At 46.9% G+C, this 22,479-nt stretch overlaps 1 protein-coding gene across 4 annotated transcripts in view; it reads right to left on the bottom strand.

The window, feature by feature from the left end:
• Positions 1-22,479, bottom strand: part of LOC115119118 (collagen alpha-1(XVIII) chain-like) — a 198,784-nt gene that overhangs the window by 46,179 nt on the left and 130,126 nt on the right. For 2 of the 4 annotated variants that reach the window (XM_065023897.1, XM_065023898.1), the window contains exon 1: positions 13,221-14,612. The exons of 1 other annotated variant lie outside the window; for it this stretch is intronic. In XM_065023897.1, the coding sequence (XP_064879969.1) occupies positions 13,221-14,373 (1,153 nt within the window). In that variant the 5' untranslated portion in view covers positions 14,374-14,612. Of the gene's footprint in view, positions 1-13,220; positions 14,613-22,479 lie in introns of those variants that run through there. One more of the 4 variants, XM_065023902.1, reaches the window with a different exon arrangement.

The following is a 22,479-nucleotide window of genomic DNA, read 5'->3' as shown; positions in this document are numbered from 1 at the left end:
GTTCGTATTGGGGTTTGTTTAGCATTGGGATTGTGTATGATTAGGGGTGTGTCTAGTTAGGCTTGGCTGCCTGAGGCGGTTCTCAATTGGAGTCAGGTGATTCTCGTTGTCTCGGATTGGGAACCGTATTTAGGTAGCCTGAGTTCACTTTGTAATTCGTGGGTGATTGTTCCTGTCTCTGTGTTTGTTGCACCAGATCGGCTCAGTCACTTTGTTTTTTTCTTTTCAATTGTTTTGGAAGAGAAGAGAACGAGCGCCATTCTCCTTGCGGAGATGGTGCTAAATACATCAACACGGTCGGTCCCTGGGATTGGGCTGGCCAACACGATTCGGTTTGCTTGGAAGGAAAAGGAGTTTGAGCCTTTAGGACGGGAATCCTTTGGAAGGATAATATTGATGGGGATTCTAAAGCTGACGGTGAAGGACGTGTTTTGTTTCCAAGGCAACTCGTTGGAGGGAGCATACGACGTTGCACTATATACAGAGGAAAAACACGATGATATCCTGAGAAGGGCAAGAGCAGTGGGAGGTGAGAGGCCGATGTGCCACTACGAAATAACAAGCCTGGCGAAGAATAACTTTAGGGTTGTAACTGTAAACATTTACAACCCTTACGTTAAGGACGAAGAGGTGAGGGCTTTTCTGGGGAGATACATGGATAACGTCTCCTCAGCAAGGCACCTCAAAGACTCCTTGGGTTTTGGAATGGGAGGAGAGGCTTCCAGGCCCTCCTCAGAGAGGACCCAAGGGGACATGGTGGCTACCTCCATCCTCCTGCTATGTTCTCCCTAGGGGCTGACAGGGGACGTTGTATTATGCACGTCAGCCCCCATTTTGCAGACGCTGTATGGCCTATGGTCACATTTTCGCCTCATGCAGTGCAAGAAAATGCAGATTTTGTGCATCTGAGGATCACGAGGCGAGGGATTGTGACAAGCCTAAGACGTGCCATGGGTGTGGCTCGTCAGCACACCTGTGGAGGGGGTGCCCGGCCCGTCAGAGGTCATATGCGTCTGCTGCTGGGGGGAGCAGGAGCGGGGATGGGGAAGAAGAGGAGGAAGGAAGCACGCCTCATGACCAGAGATCAGGTCCAGAGGGGAAGGCCACAAGGAAGGAGGAGGAGCCAGAAGCGGCGGATGGAAGAGAGAAGGAAACGGAAGGCACGGGAGTAGGAGAACCAGAAAAAGCGGCGGAAGAAGGCAACCGAGTGGAGGAGCATGAGAGAGAAGAAAGCGAGGGAGGAGTGGTGGAGAAGGAGACGGTGGAAGAGAAAGTGGACTGGGGGAAAGTGCCATGGTGGAAGAGATGAGGGGTATGGTGGAGGAGCTGGCAGGGGGAGGGTGGTATCTCTTCACTGCCGCCATCACCAAAGAAGAGTATGAAGAGGAGGGGGATTGGCCGACAGTGAGGGGAAGGGATGGCCAAGAGAGTGATGGGGGCGGGAGAAACCTCTGGGTTGCTGCTGGTTTCCCAGGCCCTCAACTTCTGTTGGGTGGGGACACACATAACAAGACTCAGGACTGGGTACAAGAGGAGGTGGGGAGTTTTTTGTTTGGGGACTCAGCCTCCCAATTTTTTTCCAAACCAGCTGCAACACTGGGGAGGGGAGGATTGTGGGGGTAGACCCAGGGTGCAGGGCACTCCGAGCCAAACACTATTCCTGCATCCTGGGAGGGTGTGATGGAGGAAGAGGGGGATGTCGGGATTACGGATGGTGTTCTCACCGGTAGATATGGAGCAGGGAGCATCGGGTGAGTCTCCTGTTTTATGTTTTTTTCTGTCTGGGTTTAGAATTTGAGTGTATTACATGTATTTATTTTTCATGGAGTCTAATTTTACTTTTGTTAGTTTAAATGTAAGGGGTTTAAGGGATTTTGTTAAGAGGAGGGCGGTTTTTAGTTATTTGGAGGGTGTGGGGTTTGATTTTTGTTTTTTACAGGAGGTTCACCTGAGGGATGGAGGGGATGTTATTAGGTTTAAGAGGGAGTGGGACAAGGGGAGTCGGTTTGGGGTGTTGGGGGTGCACTCATCGGGGTAGGGATTTTGTGTGGGCACAGGGAGGTAAAAGTGGAGGATTCTTTCGTGGTAATGCAGGGGAGGGTTATAGGGGTGGATGTCACGATAAGGGATTGTAAATTTAGATTAGTGGTGGTGTATGGGCCACAGGTGGTGGCAGACAGAAGGAGATGGTGGACTGTCTGACGCCCTGTGTGTCACAAATAGGAAATTAGTGATAGGGGGATTTTAATACAGATTTAGGAAGAGGGGGATAGCAGTGCGGCGCCATTGCCAGGCTAATGGCTTGCCATGGTCTGGTAGATGGTGGTCTGCACACTACTCCGAAAATGGACGGTCCTACATGGCGTAACTCCAGGGGGTTGAGCGGAGGCTCGACTATATTTTTGTACCCAGGTCTTTGGGTAAGTTGTCTGGGCGGCTGTTGCCTGTTTTCTTTTCGGATCACGACGGGGTGCTCCTGCAGGTGGGGTCGCCAGTCTGCCTCTTTGGTAGAGGGTACTGGAAGCTAGATCGGGATGTGCTGGAGGAGCAGGCTTTTGTTGACGGGTTTTATGGTTTCTTTTGGAGGCTTGAGGGCCTCCGGTCCATGTGCGAGGGGGTGTTAGAGTGGTGGGAATTAGTTAAGGTGAGGATTAGGGCTTTTATAATAGGGTATTGCAAGAGGAAAAAAAGGGAGGAGAGGAGGGAGGTGGATCGTATCCAGAGGTTAATTGAACTCGAATACGAGGCAGGCAACCTCGGCGGGTCGTTTGACTGGGAGAGATCCGCAACCCTAAAGGCGCAGCTCAGGGAGTTGCAGGAGCGGAAGGCTCGAGCTTTCCTTGAGCGAGCGCATAGTGGCTTTCTAGAACATAATGAGACTTGTTCTGCTATGTTCTTTAAGTTGGTTAGGGCAAGACAGAGTAGGAAGGTAATGCATGGTGTTAGTGAAGAAAATGGTAGTATAGTTAGAGAACCAGAGGATATGGTCAGGGTGACAACTGATCATTTCAAGGTTTATTTAAGGAAAGGGAAATAGATGTAGAGCAGGGAAATGTGTTTTTAGAACACTTGTCCAGGCGGTTGCCGGAGGACATTAGAGAAGTGATGGAGGCCCAGATCTCACTAGAAGAGGTTGAGAGCGCTCTTAGGAGGATGGGAAAAGGGAAGGTGCCTGGGATAGATGGGCTGCCGGCTGAGTTTTATCTCAAGTTTTGGGGTATACTTGGACCAGTGGTCCTCGAAGTCTTGAAGGCCATCCTTGAGACGGGGTCCCGGGGATCAATGGCTGTTGGTGTGCTGTCACTTTTATATAAGAAGGGGAAGTAACAGACCTTGGCAACTGGCGGCCGTTGACCATGCTGTGTGTAGATTACAAGCTACTTGCAAAGGTTTTAGCAGACCGGTTGCGCACAGCCCTTCCCTACGTCGTTCATGAGGATCAGACGTGCGGGGTAGAGGGCCGCTCTATTCGATGGAACCTACAGTTAATCAGGGACTCCATCGCTTGGGTTGAAGATAGAGGTCTGCCTTTAATGGTAGCAGCGCTAGATCAGGCGAAAGCCTTCGATCAAATAGATCCTTTTATTCAGAGTGTTAGGTCGATTAGGATTTGGGAGAAGTTTATAGGATGGATTAACATTATATATCGGAGCGGGGTGCCGAGTTAGTGTAAATAGTCACTTGGGTGATGTTTTGACCTCTCGTCTGGGGTCAGGCAGGGTGCCCACTCTCGCTCTCCTCTTCGTTCTGTACATGGAGCCTCTGGGGCTGCCATTAGGGCAGACACAGGGGTGGAAGGTTTGCTGATCCCTGGAAGTGGTGGGCTGCGTGTTAAGATGACGCAGTGCGCATTACTTCCTTGCTGTTGTGCAGGACTCGTGCCTGACAAGGTCCCTTGCCATCTTTGGGGATTTCACCCGACGTCGGGAGCAGTTCTGAACCATGCAAAGTCTTCAGTCAAGTTTTTCGGAAGATGGCGGTAGAACGGATGTGCCTGGGGTTATCTCTCTGTGAGGGGGCCCTGAGGATTCTCGGGGTCCATTTTGAGACCTCCGGCTCAGCGACGCTAAACTGGAACATGCGTATCGCAGTGGTACAGAGGAAGCTAGCAATGTGGAAAGCTAGGTATTTGTCTTTTATGGGCAAAGTCCTGGTCCTAAAGGTGGATGTGTTGCCGTCTCTTTTGTATATGGCATACATCTACCCATTGCCGGCTTGTCTGAGGAGGCCTCTAGTGAGGCTTGTGTTTCAGTTTATGTGGAGTGGCAGGTGCGAGTGGGTCGCCAGGGCACGCTGATCTGTCCCATCGGGGAGGGAGGTAGGGGGTACCATTTCCCCCTCAAGCTGGACTCAATTTTTTGTTTCCTTCTTGTTAACGGAGCTTGCTCAGCCAGTGATACACCCGTCCGGTTACCTCCTTGTTTTTCTCGTATCAGGCGAGAAGCATAATGGTGTGGTCTAACACGGGTCCTCGGGCGGAACAGCTGCGTGGCACTTTGGTCATGCGGCCAAGTGGCTGCGTGCGCACCTGAGGTTGAAGTTGCCCGAGTAGGTTTAGATCACAGGCACCTGTACGAGGAGGTCAGAAGGGCAGGAGTCCGGCGCCTGTAGTGGGCATCTCGGAAGTGGTCTGGGAGAGGAGTGCAGGCGCGGGATCTGGATAACAGGCTCAAGGACCTGAATTGGTTGAGCCTTCATAAGTGTTTGCCGGTACGTTCCATCTTGTACCGGTATAATTTGGTGCAATCCCCCACCTGTCTAAGATCCTCTTGTGGCAGGGAGGAGACTGTGCGCCATGTCTTTTGGGACTGTGCCTTTGCCGGAGTAGTATGGGCTAGGGCACGGGTGTTGTTATTTGGTAAAGGGGGATTTTGTATTGACGTGGGCCAGGTTAGAGAGGGTGTAGGGAGAGCGAGAGGACGGATAGGGACAGGTTTCTGCTCTGGCTTCTCATGAGTCTCTTTAAACGGGGGCTGTGGGAAGCAAGGCAGAACATGGTGAAGACAGGGAAAGATTGGGGGTGGAAGGGATAGTGAGGAGGGTGGAAGGAGATTTGAGGGGAGGATGAAGAGGGAGGAGAGTAAGTGGGGGCAGCATGCTGCTCGGGAGAGGTGGAAGGGGGTTTAGGGCTGGGTGTCATTTAGATTTGTAAGAGGATAGATTAGGGACGGGGAGATAGGGAGAGGTATTTTGTAGGGTAACAGGGAGGAAGATGCTCCCTGAGGTTTTGTTTGTGGTTTATGTTTTAGTTTAATTCGTTTATTTAAAATACCATTATTTGTGTATGTATGTAAATTATGAGTTGTAAAGAATGAATGGTATTGAAGATAATAAACTATTTTTATAAAAAAATTAAAAAAAAGATAGGCTGTAATAAGTTTCACGTTCCGTTTTGTTGTTTTTGTATTTTGTATCAGTTATTTCATGTACCGCGATTACTTCATTAAAGTCATGAGTAACCAACACGCTGCATTTCGGTCCGACTCTCCTTCAACAAACGAACGTCGTTACAATGTACATATTCTTTATCCCCTTACACTGTGTATAAGACAGTAGTTTTGGAATTGTTAGTTAGATTACACTCACATTAACATCTGCTAACCATGTGTATGTGACAAATAAAATTTGATTTGATTTGAACACTACCACAGACACTAACGCAACACTACCACAGACACTAACGCAACACTACCACAGACACTAAACCAACAGTACCGCAGACACTAACGCAACACTAACCCGAGTCACAAAAGAGCCTCAGGGAGTAACTGATTTCTGTCTACCGAAAATTACAATGAATGATAATGAAAAAGTTAGATAAGAGAGGCAGAACAAAAGAGGAATATGGAATGTATCCACTATAGCTATCAGAAAGTATTGCCAGTTACATACCAGCCATGTTTACCAACATGGATGTCATAACAGAGAATCCATCGACTCACTCGCTTGTACTGCACTATACAAAATCAATTGGGACTGAGTTGCACTGCATTGAATGGGGATTCCCATGCAGGCAGATGTCGTGTTGACAGAGGAGAACGTGGGAACACCACCACCACATCCCAGGATCACATTTCATTTCAGTCATTTAGCAGCTGAGCCACATGGGACCAGGGTGGCTGGCCAGGCAGGCAGCTTCCCTTCCCTGTTCCCAATCTGACATGATTCCATGATTCTCCACACTGGTCTGATCCTTCACGCTATCCTGGCAACGCTCAGAAACGTTCCACAGCACTGCAGTAATAGGGAACCTTACAGCGTTCCAGGGATTCCCAGTCAGATATAGATTAAGGGAATATCCTGTTGATTACGTAGTACAGATGTCCCATCCCAATAGGGAATATATTCCCACCTCCCCCAGATTGGAAAATCCATGGCCTACAGTGCAAATTTTAAATTTGCAAAAAATCCTGAAAACCTCTTCTTGCTTTGTCATTATGGAGTATTGTGTGTAGATTGATGAGGATAATAAACAATTTAATCAATTTTAGAATAAGACTGCAATGTGGAAAAAGTGAAGGGGTCTGAATACTCAATGCACTGTATGTCTGTCAGCTGAGCTTATTCACCTGATAGTCACCTGATCTCTGTATGTCACCTGCTATATCATGAACTTCCATATTTGGAATAACATGGCAGCATCATTTTGTGAAGTGAGTGGCCTAAACAATGCATGCACTGACCATAGAATGTCATGCACAAACTAAAGAACCCAAAACAAAAACTAGGATGTGTGTGTGTGTGTGTGTGTGTGTGTGTGTGTGTGTGTGTGTGTGTGTGTGTGTGTGTGTGTGTGTGTGTGTGTGTGTGTGTGTGTGTGTACAATAAGCTTTGTTAAGTACAGTACCCAGCGTCTGGGCCCAGAGCCCAGCACAACAGGCCTGCCAGTCTAAACATGCTGAAGTGGCTCCGGACGAGGGCTAACGACTGGCTCTCAGACCATGACTAATAATTTAATATGTCCAGGAGGAGGGTTTGCATGCAACGCATACATTGAGAAAACTAGTTGGAGCTCATGTGTGGTGGGTGGTTTCTGTGAGGCACAAAATGGCTGCCATGTTGTATCACCCAGGTAGGTGCTAGTGGATGAGGGTGAGTTACGGTATGAAGTACTTTTAGACATGATGGAAAGCACTATACGAATACAATCTAGAAAAACCGTGAGAAATCTTGTAGCTACAAAAACCCTGCTTGCCAATGAATACATACACCAACCTGCAGTCATTCATATCCATAACAATACATTACACTGAGAATGAATCAATCTTCCTTAGTGAATAAAAGAAACAGTTACATTTATGTCAGTTTTGAAATTTGATATATTTAGCTGTATATACAGTGCATTCAGAAAGTATTCAGACCCCTTGACCTTTTCTACATTTTGTTACGTTACAGACTTATTCTAAAATAGATTTTTTTAAATGTTTCCCTCATCAATCTACACACAATAACCCATAATGATTTAGCAAAAAAAAAGGTGTAGACATTTTAGCAAATGTATTAAAAGTAAAAAAACAAAATATTACATTTACATAAGTATCCATACCCTTTACTCGATTACAGCCTCAAGTCTTCTTGGGTATGACTCTACAAGCATGGTACACCTGTATTTTGGGAGTTTCTCCCATTTTATCTTAAGATCCTCTCAAGCTCTGTCAGATTGTATGGAGAGGGTTGCTGCACCCCTATTTTCAGGCCTCTCCAGAGATGTTCGATTTGGTTCAAGTCCGGGCTGTGGCTGGGCCACTCAAGGACATTCTGAGACTCTTCCCGAAAACACTTCTGCGTTGTCTTGGCTGTGTGCTTAGGATCGTTGTCCTTCTGGAAGGTGAACCTTCACTCCAGTCTGAGGTCCTGAAAACTCTGCACTTTGCTCCGTTCATCTTTCCCTCGGCCCTGACTAGTCTCTCAGTCCCTGCCACTGAAAAATATCCCCACAGCATGATGCTGCCCACCACCACGCTTCACCGTAGGGATGGTGCCAGGTTTCCTCCAGACATGACGCTTGGCATTCAGGCCAAATAGTTCAATCTTGGTTTCATAAGACCAGAGAATCTTGTTTCTCATGGTCTGAGAGTCTTTAGGTACATTTTGGCAAACTCCAAGCGGGCTGTCTTGCGTTTTACAGAGGAATGGCTTCCGTCTGGCCACTCTACCATAAAGGCCTGATTGGTGGAGTGCTGCAGAGATGGTTGTCCTTGTGGAAGGTTCTCCCATCTCCACAGAGGAACTCTGGAGCTCTGTCTGAGTGACCATCGGGTTCTTCGTCACCTCGCTGACCAACGCCCTTCTCCCCCGATTGCACAGAATGATGGAGGCCACTGTGTTCTTGGGGACCTTCAATGCTGACGAAATGTTTTGGTACCCTTCTCCAGATCTGTGCCTTGACACAATCCTGTCTCGGAGCTCTACGGACAATGCCTTCGACCACATGGCTTGGTTTTTGCTCTGACATGCACTGTCAACTGTGGGACCTTATATAGGTAGGTGTGTGCCTTTCCAAGTCATGTCCAATCAACTTAATTTACCACAAGTGAACTCCAATCAAGTTGTAGAAACATCTCAAGGATGATACATTGAAACAGGATGCACCTGAGCTCAATTTCGACTCTCATAGCAGAGGGTCTGAATACTTACGTAAATAAGGTGTTTTTTGCAACAACAAAAAATCAAAGCCTGTTTTTGCATTGTCATTATGGGGTAATATGTGTAGATTGATGAGGAGAAAAAAATATTTAATCCATTTTAGAATAAGTCTGTAATGTGACAAAATGTGGAAAAAGTCAAGGGGCCTGAATACTTTTCGTATGTACTGTATAACGTTATTTTATCCCCTCTCCTCTCTATCCTATCTTCATCCTCTCCTCTTCACTTCTGTTATCCTAGCAAAGAGCTTCCTCTTATAACAAGCCAAGAGGGCATACCTAAAATGTCCCGCAACCCAAACATTGACTCAACTACAGTCCGTCTAGTTACCTCATGTCTGAGTTTCACTCTGTTTTAAATAAACTTAGGTATGTCACAGTGAACAATAAAAAAGTTAACAGAGCACTACTTCGTTGTAAAAGGCTTCATTGCCTCGAGACCGTGCTGAAGAAATGGTGCTGTTCTCTTCGTCTGAAAACTGTAATAAGTAATTGTTTGGGAAAATGAGAAGGCCTACTAACTGTGTGCAAAGAGCAACAGAAAACTATTTTCCTAATTCAATGATGCATCAGAGAGACCCAGAGGCCGAACATCAAACAACTGTTTGTTTAAACCCCCAGGTTCCAAGATGACAGTGCCAAAACTACTCTACGGACATAAGAATGTACTTTAATTACTGTAATGTAAGTAGCAGGGGGCCTCCCGAGAGGCGCAGTGGACTAAGGCACTGCATCGCAGTGCTAGCTGTGCCACTAGAGATCCTGGTTCGAGTCCAGGCTCTGTCTTAGCTGGCCGAGACCGGGAGACCCATGGGGTGGCCCAGTGTTGTCCGGGTTAGGGGAGGGTTTGGCCAGCAGGGATGTCCTTGTCCCATCGCGCTCTAGCGACTCCTGTGGCGGGCCAGGCACAGTGCACGCTGACTCGGTCGCCAGGTGCACGGTATTTCCTCCGACACATTGGTACGGCTGTCTTCCGGGTTAAGCGGGCATTGTGTCAAGAAGCAACCCTTGGCAGGGTTGTGTTTCAGAAGACGCACGGCTCCTGACCTTCGCCTTTCCCGAGTCCGTACGGGAGTTGCAGCAATGGGACAAGACTGTAACTACCAATTGGATACCACGAAATTGGGGAGAAAAAGGGGTAAAAAAAATTATTAAATAAATGTAAGTAGCCAAAAATGAAACCATCATCATTGTTTATTGGTGCTAACTTGCAATGCTTGTTACAGTTGGTGACGAGCCCATCAAAGACCATTGGAACAGGCTGTAATGTGAAACACTGATCTTACTGTACCAGAAACAGACAGATGTCAGCTGGTGTTTGAGATATAGAGTATCTAACTCCACTTTCCATCCTCTCCAAGGACCCCCCTGTTAGAAAGTCTGAATGGTCCAACCTCTCCAGCTGTGACACATCCCAGAGGACCAGACCAACTGGACCTGGAGAGCTACAGAAAGGGGGAGCAGTGCCAGAACTGAAAGCCCATCAGTTAATACTTCAGAGTAAGGCAACACAGCTGTGACATCTAAGGCATTTCCACTGTTCCCAGGTCAGCCCTTAATCCATATTTGGCCAAACCCCGGCAATGGTCAGTTAAAAATGATTGATAATGGAACAGGAAACAAGAAAGCAGAGCACTCCACAAAGATGACATCACTAAATCCAACCTTGTACATTGGCTCAATTGGCTGAATGTCAGAAAAGCCCCATTCTGCTATTCAAGCTAATGGTTGGATTGGTCACACATAACATAACATAACATAACATTTGGCGCCACAGCAGCTAGGTTTTCTCTGGTAAGGGCCCATCTTTACGAGATTTTGCCCATACTTGGAATCTTCTGGGAATTCAACCGTCTGAGTGATTTGAGTTGGTATACTGTAGAGCAATAGTTTTGCTACCTACAATACATAACAGATATTACAAAAATCAAGACTTGTTTATTACGAAACATGATCCACTGCATGATGACATCAATGCGGGCAACAAGCATGCTATACCACCCACTTGTTTCCCAGTGAACCAACGTGAACCTTCACGTGTAATGAACTGGTAAATCCCCGACACAAATGACTCTCTCTTTCTCTTTGTTTTTCTCTTTACTCTTCTTCACATGGATGACTGGACGTTTCATTGACTCATTTCGACCGTTACTGAAAGACTGTGTAAAAATGTGGGTGAGACCCATGACCCCTCGTGGAGATTCAGTGCCCCGGTCTGGCCCGAATCAGACAGCTCCTTGTTGGAAGGGGGCACGCAAAGACACCCTCACCCTTTCTCCCAAACCAGAGAGCACAATCGCCACACTCTTCCCCAGAGCAGATCCTTGTCCATGAATCTACCACCCCCAGCCACGCACCCCATACTGTCCATAACAGCACCAGTGTGGATGAGATGAAACCATTGTTCAGACTGCAGTGGTCTGCTCTGCTGAGAAGGCATCATTCACTCCTCCTAGAAACATTCTACATTCCAGTCCTCATGCTCACTGATTTCAGACATTGATTGAGTCCCAGAAATACTTGAATGCAGTATGGAGGCTGTGTAATATAAAGATGGCAATGAAAGGAAGCTGGCGAATCTCGATAAGGGTCGGATTGATTGTCGCCCACCAAGCCAAATTCCATTGGTACAGATAGTGGCCTGAAAATGCTTTGTAGATTGACAGAGACAAGATGGTTGACCCTCTTCAGCCAGATAGTTGAGTCAAATCTTAAGATGGCTGTTTGTAATAGTTTGTTTCCATCCTTCTACCTATAGGTCCATCATCAGCCTACCCATCAACCCATGCATCCCTTCATCCATCTCCACCTCTCATGCTGATAGGACACACTTAGTGAACTCAGTAAAACAGGATACTGGAATAGAAAAAGGCACAACAGTGGTAGAGAGGCCTAAGGGACAGTCCCCATAAAACAGACTAACGTCAACTCCACAACAAAACAGGGACTTTCCATTTAAACTCCCATCTCAAATGACAAGTGAACTCAAGTAAACAAAGGAAAGAGTGCACTGTGTGTGTGTGTGCGTGCGTGTGTGTGTGTGTGTGTGTGTGTGTGTGTGTGTGTGTGTGTGTGTGTGTGTGTGTGTGTGTGTGTGTGTGTGTGTGTGTGTGTGCGTGTGTGTGTGTGTGTGTGCGCGCATCTGAGTGTGTATGTGTGTGCGCATCTGAGTGTGTGTGTGTGTGTGCGCATCTGAGTGTGTGTGTGTGTGTGTGTTTTGATTCAGTGTGTATGTACAAGTCTAGGAATGCATCCCAGAAGAGAACGACATGCTGACAAGCGCAGTGCTGTTCCACAGCTTTGCTTGGCAAACAGAAGCACCAAGTAAATCACAAATGAACATGTTCTGAAGTAATTTATCTTGTCGGGCAAAAACACGACGAGTGCAAACTATGATGAAATGAGTACAGCCAATATAAGGAAACAGTCTTTCTATCATGTCTCATATTGACCTATTCTGTCATGTATTACAACTAGAAAAACAGTGACATATATATATCTATATATATATATATATATATATATATATATATATATATATATATATATATATATATATGTCACTGTTTTTCTAGTTGTAATACATATATACTAGTACACTGCTATGTACACTGCTATGCATTTCTTTTAAATGAGCCTTCCAAAAATAGTGGCTTTACAGCCTAACCCCTATTTTATAGGACTATGGTTTATGATAACATTTCAACTTTATCTAAACTCCTACCCTACTTGGTAAAAGTAAAGTTAACACGGACAGTGAAAAACATTTTCAATAACATGCTAAGAAACCTGAGCACTTACAAATCCCCACGGGAAAACAGCTGTGTGACAAATATGGCTTGATGCGTTTAATGTCCTGTGACTCTGAACTCAGACAATCAATTCTCCCATGCATACTCAGCAGGGAATGATTTATTGAGCTGTCATAGCCTACCGAGCTAAAGCCCAGGTAGAGCTTAGAAGTCTTCCTGTCCCTTTGTGGGGCAGAACCCTGGAGAACAGATTCTAAACAGTGTGCATTTTCCACTTCTCCATTTGCTTCTTTACTGCATCACATGAATCACAAGTCCAACCTACAGTACGAGCATAGCTGAATACTCATAAATGCTGCATTGGGAAGAATGCAGGAAATGTATTTCCACTGTCGGAAAACAACATGCTGTAGCATGATTTTGTCCTATGCTTTATGTATATTTCATGGATTGTCTCCACTCTATGCAGACAAAACATTATTATTAACGTTAACATTCATACACAACATGCAAATGCTCCCAGGTTGGTGGTCTATAGTGCCGGTCAGTCATGCTTGTGTTCATGTCACACTTCTGAGCACGTGCAGTGGAGTATGATTGACCCCAAAACAAGGTACAATCATCAGCAGTCCCTGACTGAAAGTCCCCACCGCCGCCAAGCATTTTGAAGTCGCTCAAATGTGAGGATAACGCGTGTCTATGCTACTTCACAAAGGTGTGTTAATCACACGTGCACATGCACACACACACACACCTGTCATGACCAGACAACCGGATTCAAAATGTATCTCCAAACAGGATACATTCTAACCCGCGGTTTTACCTTTCCGGTTACTAACTGACACGCATGGCGGACACCGCAACCCCGCCTCCTGATCCCTGTCGGGCAGCAAATTACACTCTACAGGAAGTCGCCCGTCATCCAGGGCTGGCCAGCAGCTGTCTTGCAGGACTTGGCAGAAGCTGCAGCAGGGCAGAAGGGGAACCGTGTCGAGCACCTGGCCAGGCAGGGGGCACCTGGGCACGAGGAGGAGGCAGAGGAACCATTCGGCTCCATGGTGGCACCCCGCCTTGGCCAGCCATGCCCACTCTCTCAGGGCCACGCCAACCTCCTCCACAGAGGTGTGTTTCAGGAAGTTGGGAAGCGAGAAATGCTTTGACCCCCTTGATATGCAGATTGGCCAATCAGAGGGCACAAGGTGGCAGGTTCCATTGTGGTCATGAGAAGAGATGTCAGAGAGGTTGGTCTTTGGTTCGCCCTGTTTCACCCCCTCAACCCCTGTGAGGTCATCCTCCACCACCCCTGTTAGGTTAGTGGGGAGAACCAAGCTTTCCCTTTCTCCAAGCCCTGACCCCGAACCCGAGCCGGTCCCTGAACCTACACCAGACTCAACCCCCGATCCAAACCCAGACCCTACACCAGATGCTGAACCAGACCCTGATCCTGAAACCATCTCAGACCCAGATCCTTCCTTAGACCCAGATCCTTCCCCAGACCCAGATCCTTCCTTATACCCAGACCCAGATCCTTCCTTAGACCCAGATCCCTCCCCAGACCCAGATCCTTCCTTAGCCCCAGACCCTTCCCCAGACCCAGATCCTTCCTTATACCCAGACCCAGATCCTTCCCCAGACCCATATCCTTCCTTAGCCCCAGACCCTTCCCCAGACACAGACTCCTCCTTATTATCCATCTGTGTGGTAGGGCTCGCCACTCCTCTGTCAGTCCAAGTGGCTGGGGTCGCGTCCCACGTCTGCACAAACTTACGGATCCCATCAGCCACGTTGATGATTTCTGCCCCAACCCCTGCCAGGTTCTCCTCACCTCTCTTGAGCTGTCCTCCTGCCTTGCCCAGTGGCGGAGCCTTCGTTGGGGCTTGGGTAGTAGGATCAGGGTCCTTGTTCCAGAACCAAGCATCCAGACGACCTGCACTGAGAGCCAGGAGGAGGCCCAACCACAACGTCATCTTAGACATCCCGCTGCTTCAACCCACCGTCACCCAGAACCTCCTAGTCTGAGAGTATAGATTCCACAACAAACACTGGATCACACAAGCACGGAGTTCTGTCTGTGTTCTTACTGTTCCTCCACCTACTAGCCGGCTAGTCAACAGTCACTCAAGCCCCCTCTGTCCATAAGGCACACTGTTAGCATGCACACACACACTGACCCTCCCTCTAGCACAGCTCACTGTTTCACTCCTTGCACCGGCCCAGTGCAGAATCATCACACACACACACAGGGAAATCCACATGAGGAGGAGGGGTTACTGTGCTGGAGAGGGGCTTCATTGGCAAATATGAATTTCTCCCTCACATTCTGGCCCCTCCCTCCTGTTGCTAGGTTGATGAGTGGGTCCCCTCAGACACACAGTCCTCAATGAAGAGAACATGCACACTGACACACACACACAGACAGAAGACACACCACACCACACATATACTCCCTCCCTAGAAGGAAAATATCTGGGTTGTTTGATAGGGAACACTAAACAGTCTCTGCTGACTGGTTGATATTGAAATGAAGCAGTTCAATCAAGGTTTCCAAAATAAAATAAAAAGAGTCCACAGCTCCAAGAATAATGTTGTGATTACTCCTCATTGTCTACGGAACACTACTCCAGTCAGAAAGTGTATTACAGTTCATTAACTATCAATCAAGTTAGCAGTATTGTGAGAAGAGCTTTCTTGGGGTAGGTTTGACTCATAGAACTCTAATACTCCCCCTGGGCTGAAAAAGGGACTGAAGGGAGAGAGAGAGACAGAGACAGAGAGGGAGGGAGGCCCATTCACTGGGTTCATATAGCCACCACTACCATTATAAATGTGAATAGGTTGGTGAACTCCATCATCTACTCACAGCTCTTGTAAAAATGTATTACATAACTGGCCATACCTTTGAGGTCATTCATTATTTTACAGCTGTGTGAATGAGTGAGTGAGTGAGTGAGTGAGTGAGTGAGTGAGTGAGTGAGTGAGTGAGTGAGTGAGTGAGTGAGTGAGTGAGTGAGTGAGAGAGAGAGAGTGACTGACCGACCGAGAAAAAGCGAGGGATGAAGAAAACGAGGGAGAACAGCTGAGAGCGGAGAGGTTCAGGAGGAGCGTATCTGATTCAATATAGTTTTTAAGCTCTCGGCCCCCAGGGGCCAAACGGCCAGCACATAGCCTCATCTGAGGAAAACTTCCAGTAATTGCCCCGCTCCATGGTTCCCACAGCCTGGCTCAGTCCTGGGTGCCCCTGATGCCCAGTTACCCCGTCACCCCCGTCCCTGTACGCCTTCACTATCCAGCTGTTGCACATTCCTGACACAGACAGACCTCCCACAACCCTGCTACCCCTCCTAAACCCCTAATGCACCCCTAATGCACCCCAACCACATGACTGATGGACTCCTAGAGAAGCACTGATATCTCATTCTGCTGGAAAAGTTACACAGAAACACACACACTTGTCTCTCTCGCCGTTCTGCATGAGCATATGCATGTGATTACTGTAGGTTGCTATGGTTCAGTTGGACGGGTTTGAACTGGTGTGATGATAAGTGTAGGTTGTTATGGTTCAGTTGGACTGGTTTAAACTGGTGTGATGATAACTGTAGGTTGTTATGGTTCAGTTGGACTGGTTTGAACTGGTGTGATGATAAGTGTAGGTTGTTATGGTTCAGTTGGACTGGTTTAAACTGGTGTGATGATAACTGTAGGTTGTTATGGTTCAGTTGGACTGGTTTAAACTGGTGTGATGATAACTGTAGGTTGTTATGGTTCAGTTGGACTGGTTTGAACTGGTGTGATGATAACTGTAGGTTGTTATGGTTCAGTTGGACTGGTTTGAACTGGTGTGATGATAACTGTAGGTTGTTATGGTTCAGTTGGACTGGTTTGAACTGGTGTGATGATAACTGTAGGTTGTTATGGTTCAGTTGGACTGGTTTGAACTGGTGTGATGATAACTGTAGGTTGTTATGGTTCAGCTGGACTGGTTTGAAATGGTAATAAAATGGATGTTCTTCTGGCTTGCCAGTGTGACATGGGCCTCTCTCCACCAGTCTTGGGTTTTCACACTGTTCATTTCCAAAAATAAGTTGATTTATTGGCTCAAAAGTAAGCCCAGAGACGTTTCTCAATCTGATAGGCATAATACAATCGTTCTGTTCTATTCCACTTACCAGTAAACCACATTCACATTGTACAATAGCATTTACAAAATCCAGCTTCATTCATAGCTAAGATGGACACCAAAGTTGTCTCTCTAACTCCACCCTCCCTCCTCTCACTACCTCTCACCCTCCTCTCCCTACCCCCCCCCCCCTCCCTCCCTCCTCTCCCTAACTTCACTCTCTCCCTCTCTCCTCTCCCTCCCTCTATGAGTTGACATGGTGTCCAGGTAACCCTCTCCTCTCAGGTTAAATCATCCATGGAACGGAGGAGTGAATACCTTTCTTATGAAGGCACAGCAGCTAAAATGGCTGGATGCTACCCAACAACCTGCTCACAACAACCTGCTTATTTTGCCAATTGGACTGGGTGGAGTGGCAATCTACTGCAGAGATAGCCTGCAGAGTTCGGTCATACTATCCAGGTCTGTGCCCAAACAATTCGAGCTTCTACTTCTAAAAATCCACCTTTCCAGAAACAAGTCTCTCACTGCTGCTGCTTGCTATAGACCACCCTCTGCCCCCAGCTGTGCCCTGGACACCATATGTGAATTGATTGCCCCCATCGATCTTCAGAGCTCGTACTGCTAGGTGACCTAAACTGGGACATGCTTAACACCCCGGCCATCCTACAATCTAAGCTTAATGCCCTCAATCTCACACAAGTTACCAATGAACTTACCGAGTACAACCCCAAATCCATAAACACGGGCACCATCATAGATATCATCCTAACCAACTTGCCCTCTAAATACACCTCTGCTGTCTTCAACCAAGATCTCAGCGATCACTGCCTCATTGCCTGCATCCGTAATGGGTCAGCGGTCAAACGACCACCCCTCATCACAGTCAAATGCTCCCTAAAACACTTCAGCGAGCAGGCCTTTCTAATCGACCTGGCCCGGGTATCCTGGAAGGATATTGACCTCATCCCGTCAGTAGATGATGCCTGGCTATTCTTTAAAGGTGCCTTCCTCACCATCTTAAATAAGCATGCCCCATTTAATTTTTTAAAACCAGGAACAGATAACAGATATATTCAACCCAGACCTGACTGCCCTTGACCAGCACAAAAACTGCATTAGCATCAAATAGCCCCCGTGATATGCAACTTTTCAGGGAAGTTAGGAACCAATATACACAAGCAGTTAGGAAAGCTAAGGCTAGCTTTTTCAAACAGAAATTTGCATCCTGTAGCACAAACTCAAAAAAGTTCTGGGACACTGTAAAGTCCATGGAGAATAAGAGCACCTCCTCTCAGCTGCCCACTGCACTGAGGCTAGGAAACACTGTCACCCCCGATAAATCCACGATAATTGAGAATTTCAATAAGCATTTTTCTACGGCTGGCCATGCATTCCACCTGGCTACCCCTACCCCGGTCAACTGCCTCGCACCCCCCACAGCAACTTTCCCAAGCCTCCCCCATTTCTCCTTCACCCAAATCCAGATGGCTGATGTTCTGAAAGAGCTGCAAAATCTGGACCCCTACAAATCAGCCGGGCTAGACCCTCTCTTTCTAAAATTATCCGCCGAAATTGTTGCAACCCCTATTACTAGCCTCTTCAACTTCTCTTCCATATCGTCTGAGATTCCCAAAGATTGGAAAGCTACCGCGGTCATCCCCCTCTTCAAAGGGGGAGACACTCTAGACCCAAACTGCTACAGACCTATATCTATCCTAACCTGCCTTTCTAAGATCTTCGAAAGCCAAGTTAACAAACAGATCACCGCTCATTTTGAATCCCACCGTACCTTCTCCGCTATGCAATCTGGCTTCCGAGCTGGTCATGGGTGCACCTCACCCACGCTCAAGGTTCTAAACGACATCATAACCCCATCGATAAGAGACATTACTGTGCAGCCGTATTCATCGACCTGGCTTTCGACTCTGTCAAACACCACATTCTTATCGGCAGACTCAACAGCCTTGGTTTCTCAAATGACTGCCTCGCCTGGTTCACCAACTACTTCTCTGATAGAGTTCAGTGTGTCAAATCGGAGGGTCTGTTGTCCGGACCTCTGTCAGTCTCTATGGTGGTGCCACAGGGTTCAATTCTCAGGCCGACTCTCTTCTCTGTATACATCAATGATGTCGCTCTTGCTGCTGGTGAGTCTCTGATCCACCTCTACGCAGACAACACCATTTACATTTACATTTAAGTCATTTAGCAGACGCTCTTATCCAGAGCGACTTACAAATTGGTGCGTTCACCTTAAGACATCCAGTGGAACAGCCACTTTACAATAGTGCATCTAAATCTTTTAAGGGGGGGGGGGGGGGGGTGAGAAGGATTACTTTATCCTATCCTAGGTATTCCTGAAAGAGGTGGGGTTTCAGGTGTCTCCGGAAGGTGGTGATTGACTCCGCTGTCCTGGCGTCGTGAGGGAGTTTGTTCCACCATTGGGGGGGCCAGAGCAGCGAACAGTTTTGACTGGGCTGCGCGGGAACTGTACTTCCTCAGTGGTAGGGAGGCGAGCAGGCCAGAGGTGGATGAACGCAGTGCCCTTGTTTGGGTGTAGGGCCTGATCAGAGCCTGGAGGTATTCGGTATACTTCTGGCCTTTCTTTGGACACTGTGCTAACTAACCTGCAGACGAGCTTCAATGCCATACAACTCTCTTCTGTGGCCTCCAACTGCTCTTAAATGCAAGTAAAACTAAATGCATACTATTCAACTGATCACTGCCTACACCTGCTCGCCCGTCCAGCATCACTACTCTGGACGGTTCTGACCTAGAATATGTGGACAACTACAAATACCTAGGTGTCTGGTTAGACTGTAAACTCTCCTTCCAGACCCACATTAAGCATCTCCAATCCAAAATTAAATCAAGAATCGGCTTCCTATTTCGCAACAAAGCATCCTTCACTCATGCTGCCAAACACACCCTCGTAAAACTGACTATCCTACCGATCCTCGACTTCGGCGATGTCATTTACAAAATAGCCTCCAACACTCTACTCAACTAATTGGGATGCAGTCTATAACAGTGCCATCCATTTTGTCACCAAAGCCCCATATACTACCCACCATTACGACCTGTACACTCTCGTTGGCTGGCCCTCGCTTCATACTCGTCGCCAAATCCACTGGCTCCAGGTCATCTACAAGTCTTTGCTAGGTAAAGCCCTGCCTTATCTCAGATCACTGTTCACCATAGCAGCACCCACCCACAACACGCGCTGCAGCAGAAATATTTCACTGGTCACCCCCAAATCCAATTCCTCTTTGGCCGCCTTTCCTTCCAGTTCTCTGCTGCCAATGACTGGAATGAACTGCAAAAATCAATCACTGAAGCTATAGACTCTTATCTCCCTCACTAACTTCAAGCACCAGCTGTCAGAGCAGCTCACAGATCATTGCACCTGAACATAGCCCATCTTGTAAATAGCTCATCCAACTACCTGATCCCCATACTGTATTTATTTATTTATTTTGCTCCTTTGCACCCCAGTATCTCTACTTGCACATTCATCTTCTGCACATCTACATGTATCACTCCAGTGTTTAATTGCTATATCGTAATTACCTCGCCACTATCGCCTATTTTATTGCCTTACCTCCCTTATCTTACCTCATTTGCACACACTGTATATATACTTTTTTTTCTTCTATTACATTATTGACTGTATGTTTGTTTATTCCATGTGTAACTCTGTGTTGTTCTTTGTGTCGAACTGCTTTGCTTTATCTTGGCCAGGTCGCAGTTGTAAACGAAAACTTGTTCTCAACTAGCCTACTTGGTTAAATAAAGGTGAAATAAAATAAAATAAAACAGTCCAAACATCTTCCATGACATTCAGCTTTATTTTGTATCTAGAGTACATATAGAAGGGTAAACTACATCATAATCATTGCTGCACACTTAGAATTGTTTTTGCTATCTAGAACCTAAAAGGTTTCTTCAGCTGTCCCCATAGGAGAGCCCTTGGAATAATCATTTTTTGTTCCAGGTAGAACCCTTTTGGGTTCCATGTAGGGCCCTTTCCACTGAGGGTTGTACATGGAACCCAAAAGGGTTCTAAGTGGAACCAAAACGTTTTTTTCTCTAGAACCAAAAAGGGTTTTCCTATGAGGACAGCCGAAGAACCCTTTTGGAACCTTTTTTTTCTAAGAGTGTAGCACTGGACAACAGAAAATATTATTGTTTGGTTGTGCTTTGCTGCTTGTTCATTGGTACCTGCAAGTACTCTATACCCAGTCTACAGTAGATTAAAACCCCACCCTTTACATAGAGAGCAGAGAGACACGTGCTCCTAATGAAGATCTATAGTCAATGTATCAATATGACTTTATGAGCATTCCACAACCTCCCACAGACATTCTCCATACCCTCCCTTCAGTTCCCTCCCTGTCAGTGCTATTCTCTGACCTGATGGTTCAAACCCATTTCAGCTACGTTAGTCAACCAAGCATGCTGACCTGGACTGGGGTATCAGAAGGGTAAATAAATAAACTGGAGGATCATGGTTCAGCAACTAAGAGTAGTGAGAGGTGATGCGTAGAAGCAGCTGGTAGACCACTACACCGTTTGACAGGTTAGGCACACATGCATATGTAACTCTCTCTCACACACACACACACACACACACACACACACACACACACACACACACACACACACACACACACACACACACACACACACACACACACACACACACACACACACACACACACACACACACACACACACACACACACACGCTGAGTATTCTTATAGTAACATGTGTGAATGCATAAGAGTATTCCTATAGTCACATGTGAATGCATATGCATAGATGGAGGGAAATGGTCCAGTCAGGACTATGTGAGTGTTTGTACTGTGTGAATAATGAAACTGGCCAAAACACAACAAAGGGAGAGAAACATGATACATAAGCACAGGGCCAACCAGGTGGTCCTGTCAAAGACACTGTGGGTTGGTAACAGGGACAGCTGGTACCACTGAGGCCAGGATGGACAGACTGATGGTCATCCTCAGACAGGTGAACTGGTACTGCATAGCTAGGGGTCTACAAGGTTAAAGAACTGACACTGTCTAGCTAGTGGGTCTACATTGTTTTTTTTAAAGGCACTGCCTAGCTAGGGGTCTACATGGTTAAAGAACTGGCACTGCCTAGCTAGAAGGTCCAGATGGTTAAAGAACTGACACTGCCTAGCTAGGAGGTCCAGATGGTTAAAGAACTGACACTGCCTAGCTAGGAGGTCTACATGGTTAAAGAACTGACACTGCCTAGCTAGGTGTCAACATGGTTAAATAACTGACACTGCCAAGCTAGGGGGTCTACATGGTTAAAGAACTGACACTGCCTAGCTAGGGGGTGTACATGGTTAAAGAACTGACACTGCCTAGCTAGGGGTCTACATGGTTAAAGAACTGACACTGCCTAGCTAGGGGGTGTACATGGTTAAAGAACTGACACTGCCTAGCTAGGGGGTCTACATGGTTAAAGAACTGACACTGCTTGGCTAGGGGGTGTACATGGTTAAAGAACTGACACTGCCAAGCTAGGGGGTCTACATGGTTAAAAAACTGACACTGCATAGCAAGGTGTCAACATGGTTAAAGAACTGACACTGCCAAGCTAGGGGGTCTACATGGTCAAAGAACTGACACTGCATAGCAAGGTGTCAACAAGGTTAAAGAACTGACACTGCCTAGCTAGGGGGTCTACATGGTTAAAGAACTGGCACTGCCTAGCTAGGGGGTGTACATGGTCAAAGAACTGACACTGCATAGCAAGGTGTCAACATAGTTAAAGAACTGACACTGCCTAGCTAGGGGGTCTACATGGTCAAAGAACTGACACTGCATAGCAAGGTGTCAACATGGTTAAAGAACTGGCACTGCCTAGCTAGGGGGTCTACATGGTCAAAGAACTGACACTGCATAGCAAGGTGTCAACATGGTTAAAGAACTG

This window comes from Oncorhynchus nerka, linkage group LG2 (assembly GCF_034236695.1).
Source record: "Oncorhynchus nerka isolate Pitt River linkage group LG2, Oner_Uvic_2.0, whole genome shotgun sequence".
NCBI classification, from domain to species: domain Eukaryota; kingdom Metazoa; phylum Chordata; class Actinopteri; order Salmoniformes; family Salmonidae; genus Oncorhynchus; species Oncorhynchus nerka.
This window is presented reverse-complemented; position numbering and strand designations above follow the sequence as displayed.